Source organism: Papio anubis, chromosome 18 (genome assembly GCF_008728515.1).
Source record: "Papio anubis isolate 15944 chromosome 18, Panubis1.0, whole genome shotgun sequence".
NCBI lineage: Eukaryota > Metazoa > Chordata > Mammalia > Primates > Cercopithecidae > Papio > Papio anubis.
In genome coordinates this window covers 17,186,483-17,205,765 of record NC_044993.1, presented here as the reverse complement: position 1 = coordinate 17,205,765, position 19,283 = coordinate 17,186,483, and the positions used below count along the sequence as shown (strand labels likewise).

Sequence of the window (19,283 nt, the reverse complement as noted above, 5' to 3'; positions counted from 1 at the left end):
TCAAGCCTGTAATCCCAGCACTTTGGGAGGCCGAGACAGGCGGATCACGAGGTCAGGAGATCGAGACCATCCTGGCTAACACGGTGAAACCCCGTCTCTATTAAGAAATACAAAAACTAGCGGTGAGGTGTGAGCGCCTGTAGTCCCAGCTACTTGGGAGGCTGAGGCTGGAGAGGGAGTAAAGTAAACCGGGAGGCCCGGAGCTTGCAGTGAGCTGAGATCCGGCCACTGCACTCCAACCTGGGTGACAGAGAACTCCGTCTCAAAAAAAAAAAAAAAACAAACAAAAGTATAAAACTGAAGCAGTGGGTACTTAATTGATGGTTTACCCTCAAGACTTTTGCTTTCTAGAAAGATTTTTTTTTTTTTTTCTGAGACGGAGTCTTGCTCTGTTGCCCATGCTGGAGTGCAGTGGCGCAATCTCAGCTCACTGCAAGCTCCGCCTCCCAGTTTCATGCCATTCTCCTTCCTCAGCCTCCCGAGTAGCTGGGACTACAGGCGCCTGCCACCACGCCCAGCTAAGTTTTTGTATTTTTAGCAGAGATGGGGTTTCACTGTGTTAGCCAGGATGGTCTCGATTTGACCTCGTGATCCACTCGCCTCAGCCTCCCAAAGTGCTAGGATTACAGGCGTGAGTCACTGTGCCTGGCCTTTTTTTTTTTTTTTTTTAAAGACGAAGTCTCCCTCTGTCACCCAGGCCGGAGTGCAGTGGCATGATCTTGGCTCACTGCAGTCTCCACCTCCTGTGTTCAAGCGATTCTGCTGCCTCAGCCTCCAGAGTAGCTGGGATTATAGGCACGTGTGCCACCACGCCCGGTTAATTCTCTTGTATTTTTAATAGAGACGGGGTTTCACTATGTTGGCCAGGCTGGTCTTGAACTCCTGACCTCAGGTGATCCCGCCCGCCTCAGCCTCCCAAAGTGCTGGGATTACAGGCATGAGCCACTGCACCCGGCTAGAAAGATCTTTAAATCTTAAATACGCTCTTTGTATACTTGTTGGATGTGAGAGGTGATTGTAATTGTGTTCCCTTTGAAATAAATTTGTGATAACAGTTCTATAAGAGTGAGGGGAAAATAGTTTTCTCAACGTAGCAATTCCAGTAGAATGGTGATTCTAAAAGTTGAAAGCACCTCAGAGGACAGTGTCATCTGCACTCCTGGCTGCTAGGAAGGTTTTTCCAGCAGTTTACTGATATGTTAAGCAGTGGAGCAAGACATTCTTGAGAAGAAGGAAACACTAGGCAATTCAGCAGTGGCTCATAATAGCTAAACAGTCCATCTAGATTGTTGCTATAAGCCTTTGCTTTGCTTAATATCCAGGCCTTTTAAGTGCCCATTGGTCAAGTTTAAGAGAATGATATCTACTGAAATTGTAACTTAGCAGTTTATCTTCTTAGGGTGGAGTATATCATGTAGACAGGAGATAGATCCTTTGAGGTAAATGATGACCAACAGCATGTATATTGTTGTTTTAATCTTTATTTCATTTTAATTTTTTTAGAGACGCAGTTTCACTCTGTTGCCCAGGCTGGTCTTTAACCCCTGGCCTCAAGTGATCCTCCCGCCTTGGCCTCCTGAAGTGCTGGGATTGCAGGCATGTGCTTTTTTTGTTGTTATTTTTGTTCTGGTTTTTTTTTTTTTTTTTTTGAGATAGAGTCTTGCACTGTCGCCCAGGCTGGATTGCAGTGGCGTGATCTAGGCTCACTGTAACCTCCACCTCCCAGGTTCAAGTGATTTCCGTGCCTCAGCCTCCCAAGTATTTGGGATTACAGGCACCTGCCACCATGCCCAGCTAATTTTTGTGTATTTTTAGTAGAGACGGGGTTTCACTATGTTGATCAGGCTGGTCTCGAACTCCTGACCTTGTAATCTGCCTGTCATGGCCTCCCAAAGTGCTGGGATTGCAGGCATGAGCCACTGTGCCCAGCCACATGTATGTTTTGATAATGTAAAGTTCCTTACGGAATTTATAATCTAGGGTAAATATTTATGTGCTAAAAATGACTGTTAAAAATCATCACAGGGCCAGGCGTGATGGCTCATGCTTGTAATCCCAGCACTTTGGGAGGCCAGGGTGGGTGGATCACGAGGTCAGGAGATTGAGACCATCCTGGCTAGTACGGTGAAACCCCGTCTCCACTAAAAAAACAAAAACTTAGCCAGGTGTGGTGGCGGGTGCCTGTAGTCCCAGCTACTCGGGAGGCTGAGGCAGGAGAATGGTGTGAACCCAGGAGGTGGAGCTTGCTGTGAGCCGAGATTGCGCCACTGCACTTAAGCCTGGGCGACAGAACGAGACTCCATCTCAAAAAAAAAAAAAATTTCTCACAGAAGAAAAATCAGGCCTGGTGTGGTGGCTCGTGCTTGTAATTCCAGCACTTTGGGAGGCTGAAGCAGGAGGATTGCTTGAGTCCAGAAGTTCAAGACCAGCCTGGGCAACATAGCAAGACCCCATTTTTTTGTATTAAAAAAATACAAAAAATTAGCTGGGTGTGGTGGCATGTGCCTGTAGTCCCAGCTACTCTGGAGGCTAAGGCTTTAGTATCACTTGAGATCAGGAGTTTGAAGCTGCAGTGGGCTATGATCACGCCACTGTAGTCCAGGCTGGGTGACAGAGGGAGACCTCGTCTCAAAACAAACAAACAAAACTTCCTGGGGTCTTCCTTGACTTTTCTAAGATTTAGAAGGTCAGTGGACCATTATTTGACCTTAGAAAGTTTTTCTTTTCTTTTCTTTTCTTTTTTTTGAGACGGAGTCTTGCTCTGTCCCAGGCTGGAGTGCAGTGGAGCCATCTCAGCTCACTACAAGCCTCGCCTCCCTGGTTCACACCATTCTCCTGCGTCAGCCTCCTGAGTAGCTGGGACTACAGGCGCCTGCTACCACGCCCGGCTGATTTTTTTTGTATTTTTAGTAGAGACAGGGTTTCACCGTGTTAGCCAGGATGACCTCGATCTCCTGACCTCGTGATCTGCCTGCCTCAGCTTCCCAAAGTGCTGGGATTACAGGTGACAGCCGCCGTGCCCAGCAACCTTGGAAAGTTTTCTGAAGAAGACTTTTTTGTTGATTATGTGGAACAGTGTCTGCTTATTCTTTCTTCTCCACTGAGTACAGAATGCAGAGCTTCGTATAAATATTGCTGTACTATATGGAAAACTGTTTTCAGATGGTCCAGTTAATCTTTCCAAAATATTAAAAAATGAGGAATATTTAAAATTTAGCAGTATTTACCTGCTAAATATTTAACTATTAGCAATATTTGACTAGTGGTTAAAATTATTTAGTAGTACAAATACGATAGTGCCTATGTTTACGCAGTGAGCACTTGAATGCCCTTTCATTCAGAGATGTTCAGCTTCGAGAAAATGCGTTTGATGAGAAAACTAGTTCTCACTTGTAGCAGGGGTTTATCCTACTTCTCTAAAGTTAGAATCAGTAATCCTCATGGTTTTGAATAGCAATGCCTGAATCCCCAAGATCTGCAAAACAGTTTTCCTGAGTTCGTCTGCATTTACACAATAAAGCCATTCTTACTCTGGTTTTTCTTTCTTCCCACATAGAAATACCTGCTAACTTTTCATTCCTCTGTCTCCGCCATCTTTAGAAATGTATTACCTTCAAATATTTAATCTTAGTAATTATAAAACAAATATTTGCTGTATTTATAGGTATTTCTGTTTTCCAGTGAGGAATACTACTAAAAGTATTTTATTTACTCCCATTCACTTTGCAGCTGCTGCAAATATGTAGGGTTCTCCATAGAAATGGGGATGTTTTTCCCCCAAGTTTGTTCAGCTTCTTGCCAGAGCTAATTGGATTAAAGTACAGATTGGGAATAAATTTCTGTGATGTCAACTGAGTTCTGCAAACACTCCTGTGTCACCCAGGTGTTGACATGCTAGAAGTGGAGAAGAGGAAGAAAAATAAATAAATAAAACCCATTGTCATAGATGTGGTATTAGAGGTGTACTCAAGGTGAAGAAGTTCTTAATTCTGTCTAGGTAATTCGTTAATTCTATCTAGTAAAAATGTCTGGTAGTCATTAATTCCGTCTAGGGAGAATGAGGATAAGGAGATATGGAAGGCTCCATAGAGAACGTGATGCCTGAGTAGGATTTTGAAGAACAACTTGTCATATGGATGAGGTGCAAGATGAAGAAGGATATTTCAGACAAGCCACAGAATTGTGGTGTACTTGGTGTGTCTGGAGAGCTGCAAGTAGTTGGATGTGATTGAAACATGGAGTAAAGGGCAGTAGTAGGGAATGAAGCTGGAGAGGTGCAGCTGTGGAAGTGTCAGTGGAAATTTCTTTTTTATCAAAAAGAACAGACATAGCCCATCATAAAAATAGAGCAGGCAAATGTTGATCTTTAGAAACTTGTTTTATTACCTGTAGAAATTGTTTTTGCTTTGAGATAACTTTGCAATATATGAATTTCACATACTTAAATTATCAAATGCGACATTAATTTGTTTTGTTTTAAACACTGCAAGAATAGAAAGTATATTTGTGCAGTATTGTGCCGACATTGCACTGGCTTATTTGGGATGTAAAGCAAAGGGTTAGGACCCTGGAGAAACACACGTTTTCATAAGGAGACATGTACAAAAATGTTTATTGCTTAATTGTTTCTAGCAGTGAAAAATTGGAAGCAAACTAAATGCTGTCAGCAGGAGAGTGGATAAAGTTTGGTGTATTTGTATAAGGGAATATTATTCAAATGAATGAACTGGGTATATTAACACAGTTGTATCTCTAAAGCAATATTGAACTAAATAAAATTACAGGGTGAAGCATAAATATTGTTAAGGATTAGATGAAGTTTAAATTAGATAAGACAATACTATGTATGGTTTATAGATAAAAGTTTTTTTTTTTTTTTTTGAGATGGAGTCTCACTGTCACCCACACTGGAGTGCAGTGGCACAATCTCGGCTCACTGCAACCTCCTGGGTTCAAGTGATTCTCCTACCTCAGCCTCCCAAGTAGCTGGGATTACAGGCACGTGCCACCACACTCGGCTAATGGCTAATTTTTTTTCTTTTTTTTTTTTCATTCATTTTTAGTAGAGGCAGGGCTTCACCATGTTGGCCAAGCTGGTCTTGAATTCCTGACCTTAAATGATTCACTCACCTGGGCCTCCTAAAGTGCTGGAATTACACGTGTGAACCACCTTGCCCAGCCTAACATTTCTCTTTTTTGAGATGGATGGAGTCTTGCTCTGTCACCCAGGCTGGAGTACCGTGGCACTATCTTGGCTCACTGAAACCTCTGCCTTCCAGGTTCAAGGAATCTTCCCACCTCAGCCTCCCAGGTAGCTAGGATTACAGACGTGTGTCACCACAGCTGGCTAATTTTTTTGTATTTTTTAGTAGAGATAGGGTTTCACCATGTTGGCCAGGCTGGTCTCGAATTCCTGACCTCAAGTGATCCACCCGCCTTGGCCTCCCAAAGTGCTGGGATTACAGATATAAGCCACTGTGCCCAGGCAAAATACTAAAATTTCTATTTTTGAGAGACAAGGTCTCGCTGTGTCACCCAGATAGGATTGCAGTGGCACAGTCACAGCTCACTGCAACCTCAACCTCCCAGGCTTAATCTGTCCTCCACCTCAGCCTCCCAAGTAGCTGGGACTACAGGCATGTGCCACCATGCCTGGCTAATATAAAAAAAAATTTGTAGAGATGGGATGTCGCTATCTTACCCAGGCTAGTCATGAACTCCTGGCCTCAAGCAGTCCCTTCATCTTGTCCTCCCAAAGTGCTGGGTTTACAGGCCTGAGCCACTGCAACCCACTGTTTTGTTATTCTTGACACGTTTTGAAAAACACAAGAGAGGGTCAAAGAAGATGATGGATGGAAACACAACAGTAAAGAAAATTAAGTTATCTGAGTTAATAATGAATGAGCATGACAGCTGTAAAGTGCGCCAAAAAGGAGGGGATACATGAACAGAGTGTTGGGGAATATAAAGTAGAGAGAGGTGGGGTGAGGACTGAAATGTCTAATTCAGTCAGATGTTCTAGCTAACGATTTCTTTCTCTTGATATTTTTTAGAGAAATATGAAACGCAATGGGAGCAGAAATTGTTTGAATAGGAGAAGTAGGTTTGGTTCTCGAGAAAGAGACTGGCTAAGAGAAGATGTAAAGAGAGGCTGTGTTTACCTTTATGGAGCAGACAGTACCACTGCCACTACAACCACCACCACCTCCTCTTCCTCTTCCTCCTCCTCCTCTTCCTCTGACTTACATCTCGTCCTTTGCACTGTAGAGACACCAGCATCAGAAATATGTGCTGGAGAGGGAAGAGAAAGTCTTTATTTACAGCTTCATGGAGACCTGGTCAGGTGAGGTCTCAGTTTTATCACTCTAATTCTACTGTAATATAAACAATGTTTCTGCTTAGAACTGGACTTTAGGATTTTAATTCTGTCGGAACTAGTGTTGATTACAGACTCACTGGGCCTCAAGATTTGTCCTTGGAAGGCTGACTTTATGAATCTTGAATTTAAAAACTACTGACCAAGGAAAATTTGAGAGTTCTTTGATTTGGAATACACCATAGGTCAGATACCTAAATTTAAAAATAAGTATTTTAAAAGTTAAATTTCTTTGGCTGGGCACGGTGGCTCATGCCTGTAATCCCAGCACTTGGGGAGGCTGAGGTGAGTGTATCACTTGAGGTCAGGAGTTCGAGACCAGCCTGGTCAACATGGCGAAACCCTGCCACTACTAAAAATATAAAAATTAGTCAGGCATGGTGGTGCACACCTGTAATCCCAGCTAGTCAGGAGGCTGAGACATGAGAATCTCTTGAACCTGGGAGACCGAGGTTGTGTTGAGCCGAGATTGGGCCACTGCACTCCAGTCTGGGTGACAGAGCAAGACTCTGTCTCAAAAAAAAAAAAAAAAAAAGTTGTTTTTTTTGAAAAGTGTAAATAGAATGAAATTTTAAAAAGGGTATAGAGTGAGATGTACTTTTCTGTCCCCCATTCCCCAACTACCCAGGCCTGTTTTTGAAGATAGTTATTACCAGCTTCTCACGTATGCTAGGGGTATTCTGTTTAATTATAAGCATATATGTGCCCATGCATGAATATGTCTCTCTACATGTATTATAAATTTTAAAACTCTGGTGCTGTGTGCAACACATTATTGACTTAGTATCTTTTAGATATCTTTCCATGTTAATATTTATATAGTTGTCGTTTATTTAATGGCTGCAGTAGTGTTCAATTTTGAGTCTACTATAATTTTAGCCAATCTTCTATTAATGGACATTCAGGTTGTTACCAGTTCTTTGCTAGTACAAGAAGTGCTGCAATGAGTATCCATGTACCTGTGGTATCTCTCATATGTGAGAGTCTGTATGATAAACTCCTGGAAGTGGAACAGCTGGGTCAAAGGATATGCACATTTTTAATTTTCATAGTTACTGTCAAATTCCTCTTCAAAGAGGTTATATTTCCATCAGAAATATAAAAGTATATCTGTTTCCCCCTTACTTTCACAAAAACATGTTAGTATTAAATTTTATATATAAATAGAGACATACACATGCATGAGCTCAGACTTGCTCGTAAATAGAAATGATTGTTAACAGTTTTAAAATTAGAGAATCATAAAGTCAGCATTCCGGGCCAAGTGACTTAGATTTCTGCAAATGTGATAGGAATTTTGTTGTTTTGTTATTTTAATTTTCATTTATCTTAATGAGCATATTTTCATGGGTTTAAAAGACATTTGTGTCTTGAAAAATTTTTATATAAATGTGAAGGAACTATTTTTATAACAGTCATACTATGCATGTGAACTCTTTGATTCAGCTTTTTAAAGAAAATCACTGTTAGTTCTTTGAATTAGATGTCAAATAAGAGCTCTTTAAATGCCTGACCATGATTTTTCTCTCCTCCCCATTTCCTGTCATTAAAAAAATGTCTTGAAACAGAATTCAAAGCTGTGGATTTAATACTGTTGAAAGTGAAAAGGAAGCTCCCACTTACACCTTAGAAGTGTGGTAATAATAGTAACACCTTTAGTTGAGCTAAAATTTGATGTCATTTTTAAAGTCTAAACTGAGATCTACTATGTGTTCTTTTTAGGATTTGTACTAATTCCTGAAAAAGTAGATTAGCATTTGAATGTTTTCCTTGTTCACCAGTTAACTACATTTGCTAAATCCATTTGTAAAACGAAAGGATCAGACTGGGTGATCCTTAGGCTTTTCTAAATCTTAACACTGACTCTGATCTAATTTTATCAGGTGGAAAGCCTTGACCTAGATTATATCTGGTAGTCATTGATTAACTTATTTAAGTGTATGACGTATTCATTTGTATAGTAATGTTTATGTATACAAAGATACTAGAAATATGAAGAAAACCCCACTGGAATTGACTTGCTACTAGTAGTTGTGTAGTTAAGAATCTGAATGTGATAGTTTATTTACTTATGTGAATCTAAACTGTACTTAAAAGTGAGGAGATTGTTTCTTTTTAGCCCTGTAGCCTTCATCATTTATAATGAAATAGCCCTTTGAAGGTATAATTGATTAGAAAATAATGAAAACACTACTGAACTGTGGTTTCAAAGAGTAAATATATTTTCATTGCTGGAGTAGGAGCTCAATAACTTTTATCCAGCTAAGGATGATGATGATGGTAGATTTCAGCTAACATTAAGTGCTTTCATGTGTTAGTGTGCTTAGTGCTTTATGTGCATTTTCTCATTAAATCCTCACAGTAACTCCAAGGGAGTTAGTATCATTGCTTTTAGATGAGGAAGATTGAGTCCTTGAGGGAGATTCAGTAACCTGCTCAGGGTCAGGCAGGTACTGCCCTGCAGTTGGAATGCCTGAATCATTCAAGGTAGATGATGGACTTCGTTCTTAGTAAAGGCCAGCTGTGACAGAGGAACTGGCACAGCAGCGACCTTTCCTCAGTTTCACTATTTAATCGCGCTTATTTCAAGATCTTTTTTGATCTGTTACTCAGCTGTTTCTTGTTTATGATCAGTCTTACATTATCTAATCAAGGGAGTAAGTACTTTCTTCTAATAGCCCTTTATCAGCTAATTGACAATCTAAGGCATTATCTTTTTAAGGAACTTTTTGCTGATTATTGAAGTATGTTCACCGAAGAAATTTTGGAAAATGAAAAAGCATAAAGAGAAATAATCAATGCTTATGCTTTATATAAATTACCTCATTTAATCCTCACAACCATCTTGTGAGGTAAACACTGTCCCCATTTTATAAATGAGGAAAATAAGATTTCACAGGGTTAAGCATCTCATCTAAGTGCAATCAGCTACTAAGTGGTAGAGCTGGAGTTTGAATCCTGGCATTCTGACACTACATCTGTCTTCTGTATTGCCTCCCCATAGTAACATTATTTTTCCCCAGATCTTTTTTCAATTCCACATACTTTTAAATATTTATGTATTTGGGCTCATATATTCGGTTTTATATCCTGTCTACTTAGTGGATCGTCTTAATTTCTTTCTTTTTTTTTTTTTTTTTTTGAGACGAAGTTTCACTCTTGTGGCCCAGGCTGGAGTGCAGTGGTGTGATCTCGGCTCACTGCAACCTCTACCTCCCAGATTCAAATGATTCTCCTGCCTCAGCCTCCCAAGTTGCTGGGATTACAGGCATGAACCGCCATACTTGGCTAATTTTTTGTATTTTTAGTAGAGATGGGGTTTCTCCATGTTGGGCAGTCTGGTCTCGAACTCCTGACCTCAGGTGATCTACCCGCCTCGGCCTCCCAAAGTGCTGGGATTACAGGCGTGAGCCACCGTGCCCGACCGGATCATCTTAATTTCATGGTGTCATTAGAAATTCTTTAGACACCAGTTTTAATAGTTACAGAATATTCCTCTGTATGGACACACTATAAGTTGAGACATAATAGGCAATAATGGTTTAGAGGTTGGATTCTGGAATCAGAGTGTGTGGGTTCAAATCCTGGCTTCGACATTTACTATACAGGTTATATATAATGCTCTGTGCTTCAGTGTAGTAATCTGTAAAATGGAAGATGGTAATATTTACATTATTGAGTTATCATGAGGATTAAATTAATTATACGTGATATGAAGATTAAATGAATTAATACTTGTAGTGCTGCTTAAACTGTCCACCTGTGGGGCTTGTTCACATACAGATTCTGTTTCAGTAGGTTTAGGTGGGGCCTGAGAATGTACATTTCAATTAAGCTCCTAAGAGATGTGCTGTACTTCAAATAGCAAGGAAGTAAAGTACTTCGATTGATGTCTGGCACCTAACAAGTGCTCAATAAATATTACCTATTTCAGTTGTTTGAAATCATGCAACTCTTAGAAGTGGTGTTGCTTTGACTAAACTATTGCCCATAAATTGTCACACTGCTGATTTCCCTAGGCTAGGTCCTGGAAATGGGATTACTAGGATTAAAATTACCCCACATTTTCTCTGAGTTATTCATTACTACTTTTTTTTTTTCCAACCATGAGTTATCACTCAAATATAACTCAAGATTATTACTAATTTATAGAATTTTAGCGCTTGAAGAAACCTTAGAGAGACCATCTACTGGTGAAACTAAATCTACCCTACAATCGTCCCACCTTGCCATTTGGAAATATGTGTGGGAACAGGGTTTTTGGGTTGTCATAACTGCTGGGAGGAATTACAGAATTTAGGTGGCAAGGGCCAGAGAGGCTTATTGAAATGTGTGTGTGCCAGGTGCAGTGGCTCAAGTCTGTAATCCTAGCACTTAGGGAGGCCGAGGCAGGAGGATCGCTTGGGCTCAGGAGTTCTAGACCAGCCTGGGCAACATGGTGAAACCCTGTTGCTACCAAAAATATTAATACAAAAAATTAGCCATGGTGATGCACACTTGTGGTTCCAGTGCACGCAGTACTTGGGAGGCTGAGGTAGGAGAATCGCTTGAGCCTGGGAGGCGGAGGTTGCAGTGAGCCAAGATTGCACCACTGCATTCCAGCCTGGGCGACAGAGAGATCCTGTCTCAGAAAAAAAAGAGAAAGAAAAATGTGTATCGGACAACCCTGTACAGCCAAGGATTTTCCTGCCCCAAAAGTCAGAAACTTCCCCATTAGGAAACACTGAGGCCATTTCCCTTTGTTTAATAAATGTGAAAATAGACTCAGAGGGTTCAGGTTGAAAGCACATTCCTGCAGCTGGCTGGTGATAAATTGGTCTTGTCTCAATATGCTGCTGCTTACAATTAAAATATTTGGCTTGACTTTTCTATTGAACTGTTTTGAGTGATAAAAATGACTCACTAGTGAAGCTTAGTGTAATCATTGCCTCCTGTCTGAGAAGTTGTTAAGATCATTTGTGATAACATGGATTGCCCTTTGGCTGATGGTCATATACTTTTATTCTTAGTCATCAAAATAACCAAGTTTTTCTTTTTTTAATTTTTATTTTTTCGTTTATCAGATGAGAAGAGAAACTTAAGATTTCTGAATAGTCAGTAGCTATCTTTTAAAATTATTTTAGAACCAATAGGGTGTGTATAACAGAAAATAGCGCCCTTGGGATTTGGGATGCTGAGTTCTGATTCCCGTTTGCTGAGTCACTAAAATTTTGTTTGCCATATTTTGAAATTATAAAGATGGAATGAAAAATTCTGTTTTAGGCCGGGCGCGGTGGCTCAAGCCTGTAATCCCAGCACTTTGGGAGGCCAAGACGGACGGATCACAAGGTCAGGAGATCGAGACCATCCTGGCTAACACGGTGAAACCCCATCTCTACTAAAAAATGCAAAAAAACTAGCTGGGCAGGTTGGCGGGCGCCTGTAGTCCCAGCTACTCGGGAGGCTGAGGTAGGAGAATGGCGTAAACCTGGGAGGCGGAGCTTGCAGTGAGCTGAGATCTGGCCACTGCACCCCAGCCTGGGCGACAGAGGAAGACTCCGTCTCAAAAAAAAAAAAAAAAAAAAAGAAAAATTCTGTTTTAGGATATGTACTGAACTGATTACCACTGAATGGGGAAAAGGAGTTTTTTTCCCTACATATTTTTGTACTATTTAAAAATTTTTAAAGAGTACTTTATATGTTACAAAATTGAAATATAGGTAAATAATTTATTTTGAAACATTTTTTATACATTTTAAAACTTCCGAAATCAGCATATATATTAGAGTTGATGGTAGGTTACAGTTTAATTGCCAGAATTTTTTAAAATTTATTTTTCTTTTTTAAAAAATATAGAGATTGAATCATGCTATGTTGTCCAGGCTGGAGTACTGTGGCTATTCACAGGCCCTATCATAAGACTCAACAGCCTTGAACTCCTGGGCTCAAGTGATTCTCCTGTCTCAGCCTCCTGAGTAGCTGGGACTACAGGGGCATGCTACTGCACCTGGCTAGATTTTTCTCTTTCTTTTGTTTTTTGAGATGGAGTCTCACTCTGTTGTCCAAGCTGGAGTGTAGTGACACAATCTCAGCTCACTGCAACCTCTGCCTCCTGGGTTGAAGTGATTCTCCTGCCTCAGCCTGCCGAGTAGCTGGGACTACAGGCACGCACCATCACGCCCAGCTAATTTTTGTATTTTTAGTAGAGATGGGGTTTCACCGTGTTGGCCAGGATGGTGTTGATCTCTTTGTCAAGCGCGTCTGTGTGAAGAGACCACCAAACAGGCTTTGTGTGAGCAATAAAGCTTTTTAATCACCTGGGTGCAGCTGGGCTGAGTCCAAAAAAGGAGTCAGCAAAGGGAGATGGGGTGGGGCCGTTTTATAGGATTTGGGTGGGTAGTGGAAAATTACAGTCAAAGGGTGTTTTTCTCTTGTGGGCAGGGGTGGGGTTTACAAGATGCTCAGTAAGGGAGCTTCAGAGACTCATTACCCACGAGAAGGAATTTCACAAGGTAATGTCATTAGTTAAGGCAGGAGCTGGCATTTTCACTTCTTTTGTGGTTCTTCAGTTGCCTCAGGCCATCTGGATGTATATGGGCAGGCTTGGACTCAGAGGCCTGACATTCTGGTCTTCTTATATTAATAAGAAACACAAAACAAAATAGTGGTGGGGTATTGGGGTGGCAGAAATTTTTGGGGGTGGTATTGTAGCAGGATGAGCCGTGGACAAAACCCCTCAGACACTGAGGTAGTGAAGGGAATGGGTTTAATCAGCTGGGTGCATTGGCAGGCTAACGTCTTAAAATCCGAGCTCATCAGGTGCTCAACTTCTGTCCCTTTTAAGGGCTCACAACTGGAAGGGGGTCCGTGTGAGAGGGTCATGATCGATTGAGCAAGCCAGGGGGTATGTGACAGGGGCTGCAAGCACTGGTGGTCAGAGTGAAACAGAACAGAATGGGAGGTTTCACGGTGTCTTTACATACAATGTCTGGAATCCATAGATAACATGAGTTGCTAGGTCAGGGATGGAATTTTAACTACCAGGCTTAGGTCAGGCAGGCCCAGGCCTGGTTTCCAGTCTGGTTCCTAGGCGCCGGGCTACCTGCCTTTAGTTTTGCTTCTCTTTCCTTTTCTGAGTATAAAACAACATAAAACAATATGAGAGGGTCTCTCTCTTCCCTCAGTATGGAGAGATAATGGGCGATGTTTCTCAGGGCTGCTTTGAGCGGGATTGGGGCGGCGTGGACACCTTAAAGAAAGGCTTTGACCTCGGTGACCTCGGGATTCGCCCACCGCTGCCTCCCAAAGTGCTGGTATTAGAGGTGTGAGCCACTGTGCCCTGCTGATTTTTCTTTCTTAATGGTTATTCTGACACCAGCTGGCTTGCTGTAATACAGTTCTGACACTGACTGCCAGAGTTAGTGCAGACTTCACAAGTTAAAGGGCAAGGTCCCCAACAAGACTGCCCTTCAGACTCCAGCTGCACTTCTGACCAACTGTCTACAAAGAAGAACTTGGCAGAATTCAGGAAGGTGCTATACTTACAATTACAGTTTTAGCTTGATGCAAATCAGCACCAGCCAACTGAAGAGACACATAGGGTGAGGTCTAGAAGAGTCCCAAATATGGAACTTTGTTCCCTCTCCCAGTGTAATCAAGGCCTGTCACCCTCCTACCATATTGAGCAGTTCATCAACTAGAAAGCTCCACTGAGCTTCAGTACAATATTTTTATTCGGGATTGTTTATGAATGCATGATTGGTTGAATCTTTGACCTCATGATTCAACTCAATCTCCAGCCCCCTGTGCTTCCTCACCCAGGTCAGGGTGGCTCAGAGCCCCAACCCTCTAATCACACGGTGGTTGGTCTTTTCTGGTGACCAGCCCCTGTCCTGAGTCTTCTCATCTCTTAGCTTAAACTGAGGGGTGATCCAAGGGGCTCATGAATAACAAAAGACACTCCTGTTATTTAGGAAATGCTAAGGATTACAGTCTTCTACCAGGCACCAGGGACAAACACCAGCTGTATTCTTTATTATTTAGCAGTGGTGTGTAAAAAATATTGTATCTTTTAAATCATGATATATGGGACTTATCGAAATAATGGTAATTTTAAAACGTAACTCTTTTAGGTTTCTTGGTGTGAATAAGTTAACACATAAAGTGGTTTGAGCTCTCTTCTGTTTAAATTATTTTAACTATATATAAAATAATTTGGTTTGCCTAAAAAGAACCTAGGTTTTATGAAACCGACACAGGTTCCTACCCTGATATCATTATGTACTAGTTGTGTGACTCTGAATCTTATTTTTCTTATTTGCAAAATATACATAGTTTTGTAATAAACACTTTCAGCAAAACTAATATACATAGTTTTGTACTAATTAAACACTTCAGTTTTGTACTAATTAAACACTTTCAGGTATGAAATAAACATTCATCGAAATATCCCTATTGTTTCTATTTGTATTATCTATATTATTGATTTTAACATATGCAGATTTTACCTTTATAGGTAAAGGATTATAGGCAGTCAAGGATTGAGTTTTAATCTGAATTTGATGTAGAACATAGTACTGTTCTTTGTTAGGGTCTTTGATTCGATGTGTTTGATTTTAAAAGTGTAAGGTTTGGCGCCCCCCACTATTAACTAAAACTCTTGTGAAATGATACTTGGAATGAAATTTACTCTTCTCTTCTTACATATATCTTAACTACAGGGACTGCTTAGAATAAATAATACAGAATGATACTACTCTTGGCTAAGAGGTATAATCTGCTGTTAACAGCATTGCTGTGTCCATTGGCTGGTTTGGAGAGAAATTACCGTATGCACCTATATTCAAATTTACATGTACTGTAGTAGCTCTTACAGGCATTTGAAGCAAACCAAAGCTGTTACTCCAAAACTATTGTCTCCTTAAAGCAGTAGTAGAAGTAATTCAGTTGCTGAATAGAACTTTTTGTTGCCAGCATTACTTTCTCTCACACCTGTTTTGCAGTATATAATTTCCCTTTGATTGGTGAGAGATTTAACAAATAGCTAATTACCAGACTCTTAAACTTTTGGAACTTTGAAACACAAAATTGAACTGTAAGCACATTATAGCATTTCCCTCCCCAATACTGTCTACTTTTTTCAGCAGATGAGTTTAATGAGTAAATGGAATTAGTCCTTCATTTTACTTGTTTTTGTACTTCTTGAAATACTACTCGTTTACTTAGAAGAAAGAAAATACTTTCTTAGGGTAGATATGTATAAGGAGGTCCGGGTGCGGTGGCTCATGCCTGTAATCCCAGCACTTTGGGAGGCCAAGGCAGGCAGATCACGAGGTCAGGGGTTCGAGACCAGCCTGGCCAGTGTGATGAAACCCTGTCCCTACTAAAAATACAAAAATTAGCCAGACATGGTGGCGTGGGCCTGTAGTCCCAGCTACTTGGGAAGCTGAGGCAGAAGAATTGCTTGACCCCGGGAGGCGGAGGTTGCAGTGAGCCAAGATTGCACCACTGCACTCCAGCCTGGGCAACAGAGTGAGACTCCGGCTCAAAAAAAAGAAAAAGAAAAAGAAAAAAAAAAAAGACATGTATAAGGAGAGTTTCCAAAATCTACAGAGCCTTTTTAGGTCAGGACATTTGGTCGTCTGAAATATATCAGAATTAGGATGCTTCCATTTCTCTCAGTTTTCTAAAGAGAAATAGAAAAATAGAGCACACGAGATTTAGCCTGAAAGTGTAATTATTTGTTGGGCCTGAATATGTGATCATTATATGGAATGATAGTGTTTAAATACATTGAACTGTAGGGGTCAGGTAGAATTTGTATTATATTAGGAAGGTATCTTAAGATACTTCATAGACCCTTTGATTTCTGAGATGCTCTAAAGATCATCTGGCCCAGTTTGATTCTCACAGGTGTTTCTTCTAAAATATCTGTGACAGATGGCTCTCCAGGTCTCTCTGAGCAGTTTTGAGAGGCAGTTCGTTTCATGGTTGATCATCTCTAATCGTTAAAATTCTTCCTCATATTTAGCTTAAATCTACAAATGCACCTTCTCATTGTTCCGAGTCCCATTCTTTGGAGCAGTACAGAGTAAGTCCAATCCGCCTCAACATTTGAAGATCTGTCTCTTTATATTCTTACTCTCCTTGTCTTCAAGTTAATCCTCCCATCAGTTTATTCATATTGTATGGTTAGTTGACCTGTCTCCAGGATGCAGTTTATGAAAAGTCCTCCTTAAAACGTATCTTTCTCAGAAGAATCCCGTCATTGTGCTGGGAAAATGCCTAACGTTGTCATAGATGATGAATTTTGTAAATTTTGGTTTTTGTTTGGCTAGGGATTAATTGTAATTGATGTCTACATAATCTGAAAAGTTTATTTCCCATTTCTCTTTAATTCAGTCTTTATTGGTCATTACAGGCTTTTGGTCTTTGATCATTCCCCATGTAGCAGTTCATTCTGAGTTTATTTGATAGTTTCTGGAAGCTAAAATGCTGAACTGAGCAGTCAGGAGAGGCCAGGTGGTGGTTTTATTTTTGTCTTTTTTGTACATCAGTATGATTTCTGTTCCTAAATTATCATTTTGTTACAGTTGTTTATGTTCAGCTTTGTAGTTGTTCAGCTTGTTGCCAACAGCATTTTCTAGTTCTTCAGCTACAAAATGCAGACATTGTTCATATCTTTTTGTCATGATGGGAAATGCATCATGTTTCTTGTAGTTATTAATAATATAATTCTTAAGTTTTCTTTTCTTTTTCTTTTTTTTTTTTTTGAGATGGAATCTCACTCTGTCGCCCAGGGTGGAGTGCAGTGGTGCAATCTCGACTCACTGCAAGCTCTGCCTCATGGGTTCACGTCATTCTCCTGCCTCAGCCTCCCGAGTAGCTGGGACTAAGGCGCCCGTCACCACACCCGGCTAGTTTTTTGTATTTTTGGTAGAGATGGGTTTTCTTTTTTTTTTGTTTTTTTGAGACGGAGTCTCTGTCTGTCGCCCAGGCTGGAGTGCAGTGGCGCAATCTCCACTCACTGCAAGCTCCGCCTCCCGGGTTCACGCCATTCTCCTGCCTCAGCCTCCCGTGTGGCTGGGACTACAGGCACCCGCCACCACACCCGGCTAATTTTTTTTTTGTATTTTTAGTAGAGGCAGGGTTTCACCATGTTAGCCAGGATGGTCTCGATCTCCTGACCTCGTGATCCACCCATCTCAGCCTCCCAAAGTGCTGGAATTATAGGTGTGAGCCACTGCGCCCAGCCAGAGATGGGTTTTCACTGTGTTAACCAGGATGGTCTTGATCTCCTGACCTCGTGATCCTCCCACCTCGGCCTCCCAAAGTGCTGGGATTACAGGCGTGAGCCACCGTGCCCAGCTATTCTTAAGTTTTCTAAACAGAGTTCTTTAAATGTTCTTTTAGACCTTTTGAACACATACGGACTTTCCTGTGCTTGCTTTTGGTGGTTGTTTGAGATGGGAGAAATATTCTATTTTTATTCTAACTAAAATTGTTAGTCTTAAAAGTTTTTAGAATAATAATTGTCAACATCTTATTGAACACTTACTACATATGAGATATTTTGCTAAGCACTTTTCATACTATATAGTATCTTGTTGTAAGTATATAAATAAATTTAAACATCTTATGAGTTAGGTATTATTGTTATTCCCATGATAATGATGAGGATTTAAAACAGTGAGAGTGAATAACTTGTACTGGGGCATGCAGTTGGTAAGTGGCAGGACTAAGACTTGAACCCAGGCAGTTGATTGTTGGAGCCCATATATTTAGCCACTGTATTTATAACTGTTTGGTTTCTGGTAAAAGCGTTATAAAAGAGCTGTCTTGCTATTATGACTGTTATAGCCGCTTGTATCAAAATACACGTTGATCACTTTTTTTAAAAAAATTTAATATTTTTCAGTATTTTAAGTCTGTAATTTAAAATACAGTGTTACCAGAGGCCACAAGTGATTGCAGGACATTCTGGTTTTACCTTAGCTTTCAATTAGGACCATGTAGTAGAATGATTTTTAGGGAGTTATTTTAAGGTGAATAAATAAATGGAAATTCTCAATTTTAATTTCTAATTTGGTAAATATCAGTAGATATAACACATGTAAACAGAAACTCTTTGTGATCCCCAAAGTATAAAGGGGTCCTGACACCAAAAACTTACACTTGTTTAGATTAGTTGTATCATAGAATATTAAAGAAAGTCTTGACCTAGGAATAAAAATCAAGACCAGATTTTGTATATTGAGTTACTACTTAGCCATGAAAAGGAATGAAGTCATGTCTTTGCAGCAACATGGATGGACCTGGGAGTCATTATCTTCAGTGAAATAACTCAGAAACAGAAAGTCAAATACTACCTGTTCTCTATTACAAGTGGAAGCTAAATAATAGAGTGTGGGGTAATAGGCATTGGAAAAGCAGAAGGGTGTGAGGGTGGGATGGGGATGAAGGATGAGAAATTACTTAATGAATACAATATACATGATTCGGGTGAGGATTACAGTAAAAGCCCAGACTTCACTACTAAGCAGTATATTCACATAATAGAATAGCACTTGTACCTCTGAAATTTATACAAATAAAAATATTAAATTAAATGAACCATTTTTATTACTTACCAAATATATGTATTTTTTTGAATTGTGTAATCAGGAGACTGGAACCTACTGAACGACCTCTTCAGATCGTTTATGATTACTTATCCAGGCTGGGATTTGATGATCTTGTGCGCATACAGGAGGAGGCTACAAATCCTGACCTCGGCTGTATGATTCGATTTTATGGTGGTAAGAATTTATCAGTGGCTTTGTATGTTAACTACTTTTAAGTTGATCATTTGTGCCTCTATCTGCCGTCAGCTTTTTAAAAGTATTTTATCAAAATCGAGTTTTAAGCCAATTAACTAACGTAGTTAACA

The 19,283-nt window shown here is 40.3% G+C and overlaps 1 protein-coding gene across 4 annotated transcripts in view; it reads left to right on the top strand.

Moving 5' to 3' along the window:
- PHLPP2 (PH domain and leucine rich repeat protein phosphatase 2) overlaps positions 1-19,283 on the top strand; it is a 77,770-nt gene that overhangs the window by 3,855 nt on the left and 54,632 nt on the right. For 3 of the 4 annotated variants that reach the window (XM_003917139.4, XM_009196803.4, XM_021932129.1), the window contains exons 2-3: positions 6,054-6,343; positions 19,019-19,152. In XM_003917139.4, coding sequence (XP_003917188.2) covers positions 6,060-6,343; positions 19,019-19,152 — 418 coding nt within the window. In that variant the 5' untranslated portion in view covers positions 6,054-6,059. The remainder of the gene's footprint in view (positions 1-6,053; positions 6,344-19,018; positions 19,153-19,283) is intronic. The other variant, XM_021932130.2, reaches the window with a different exon arrangement.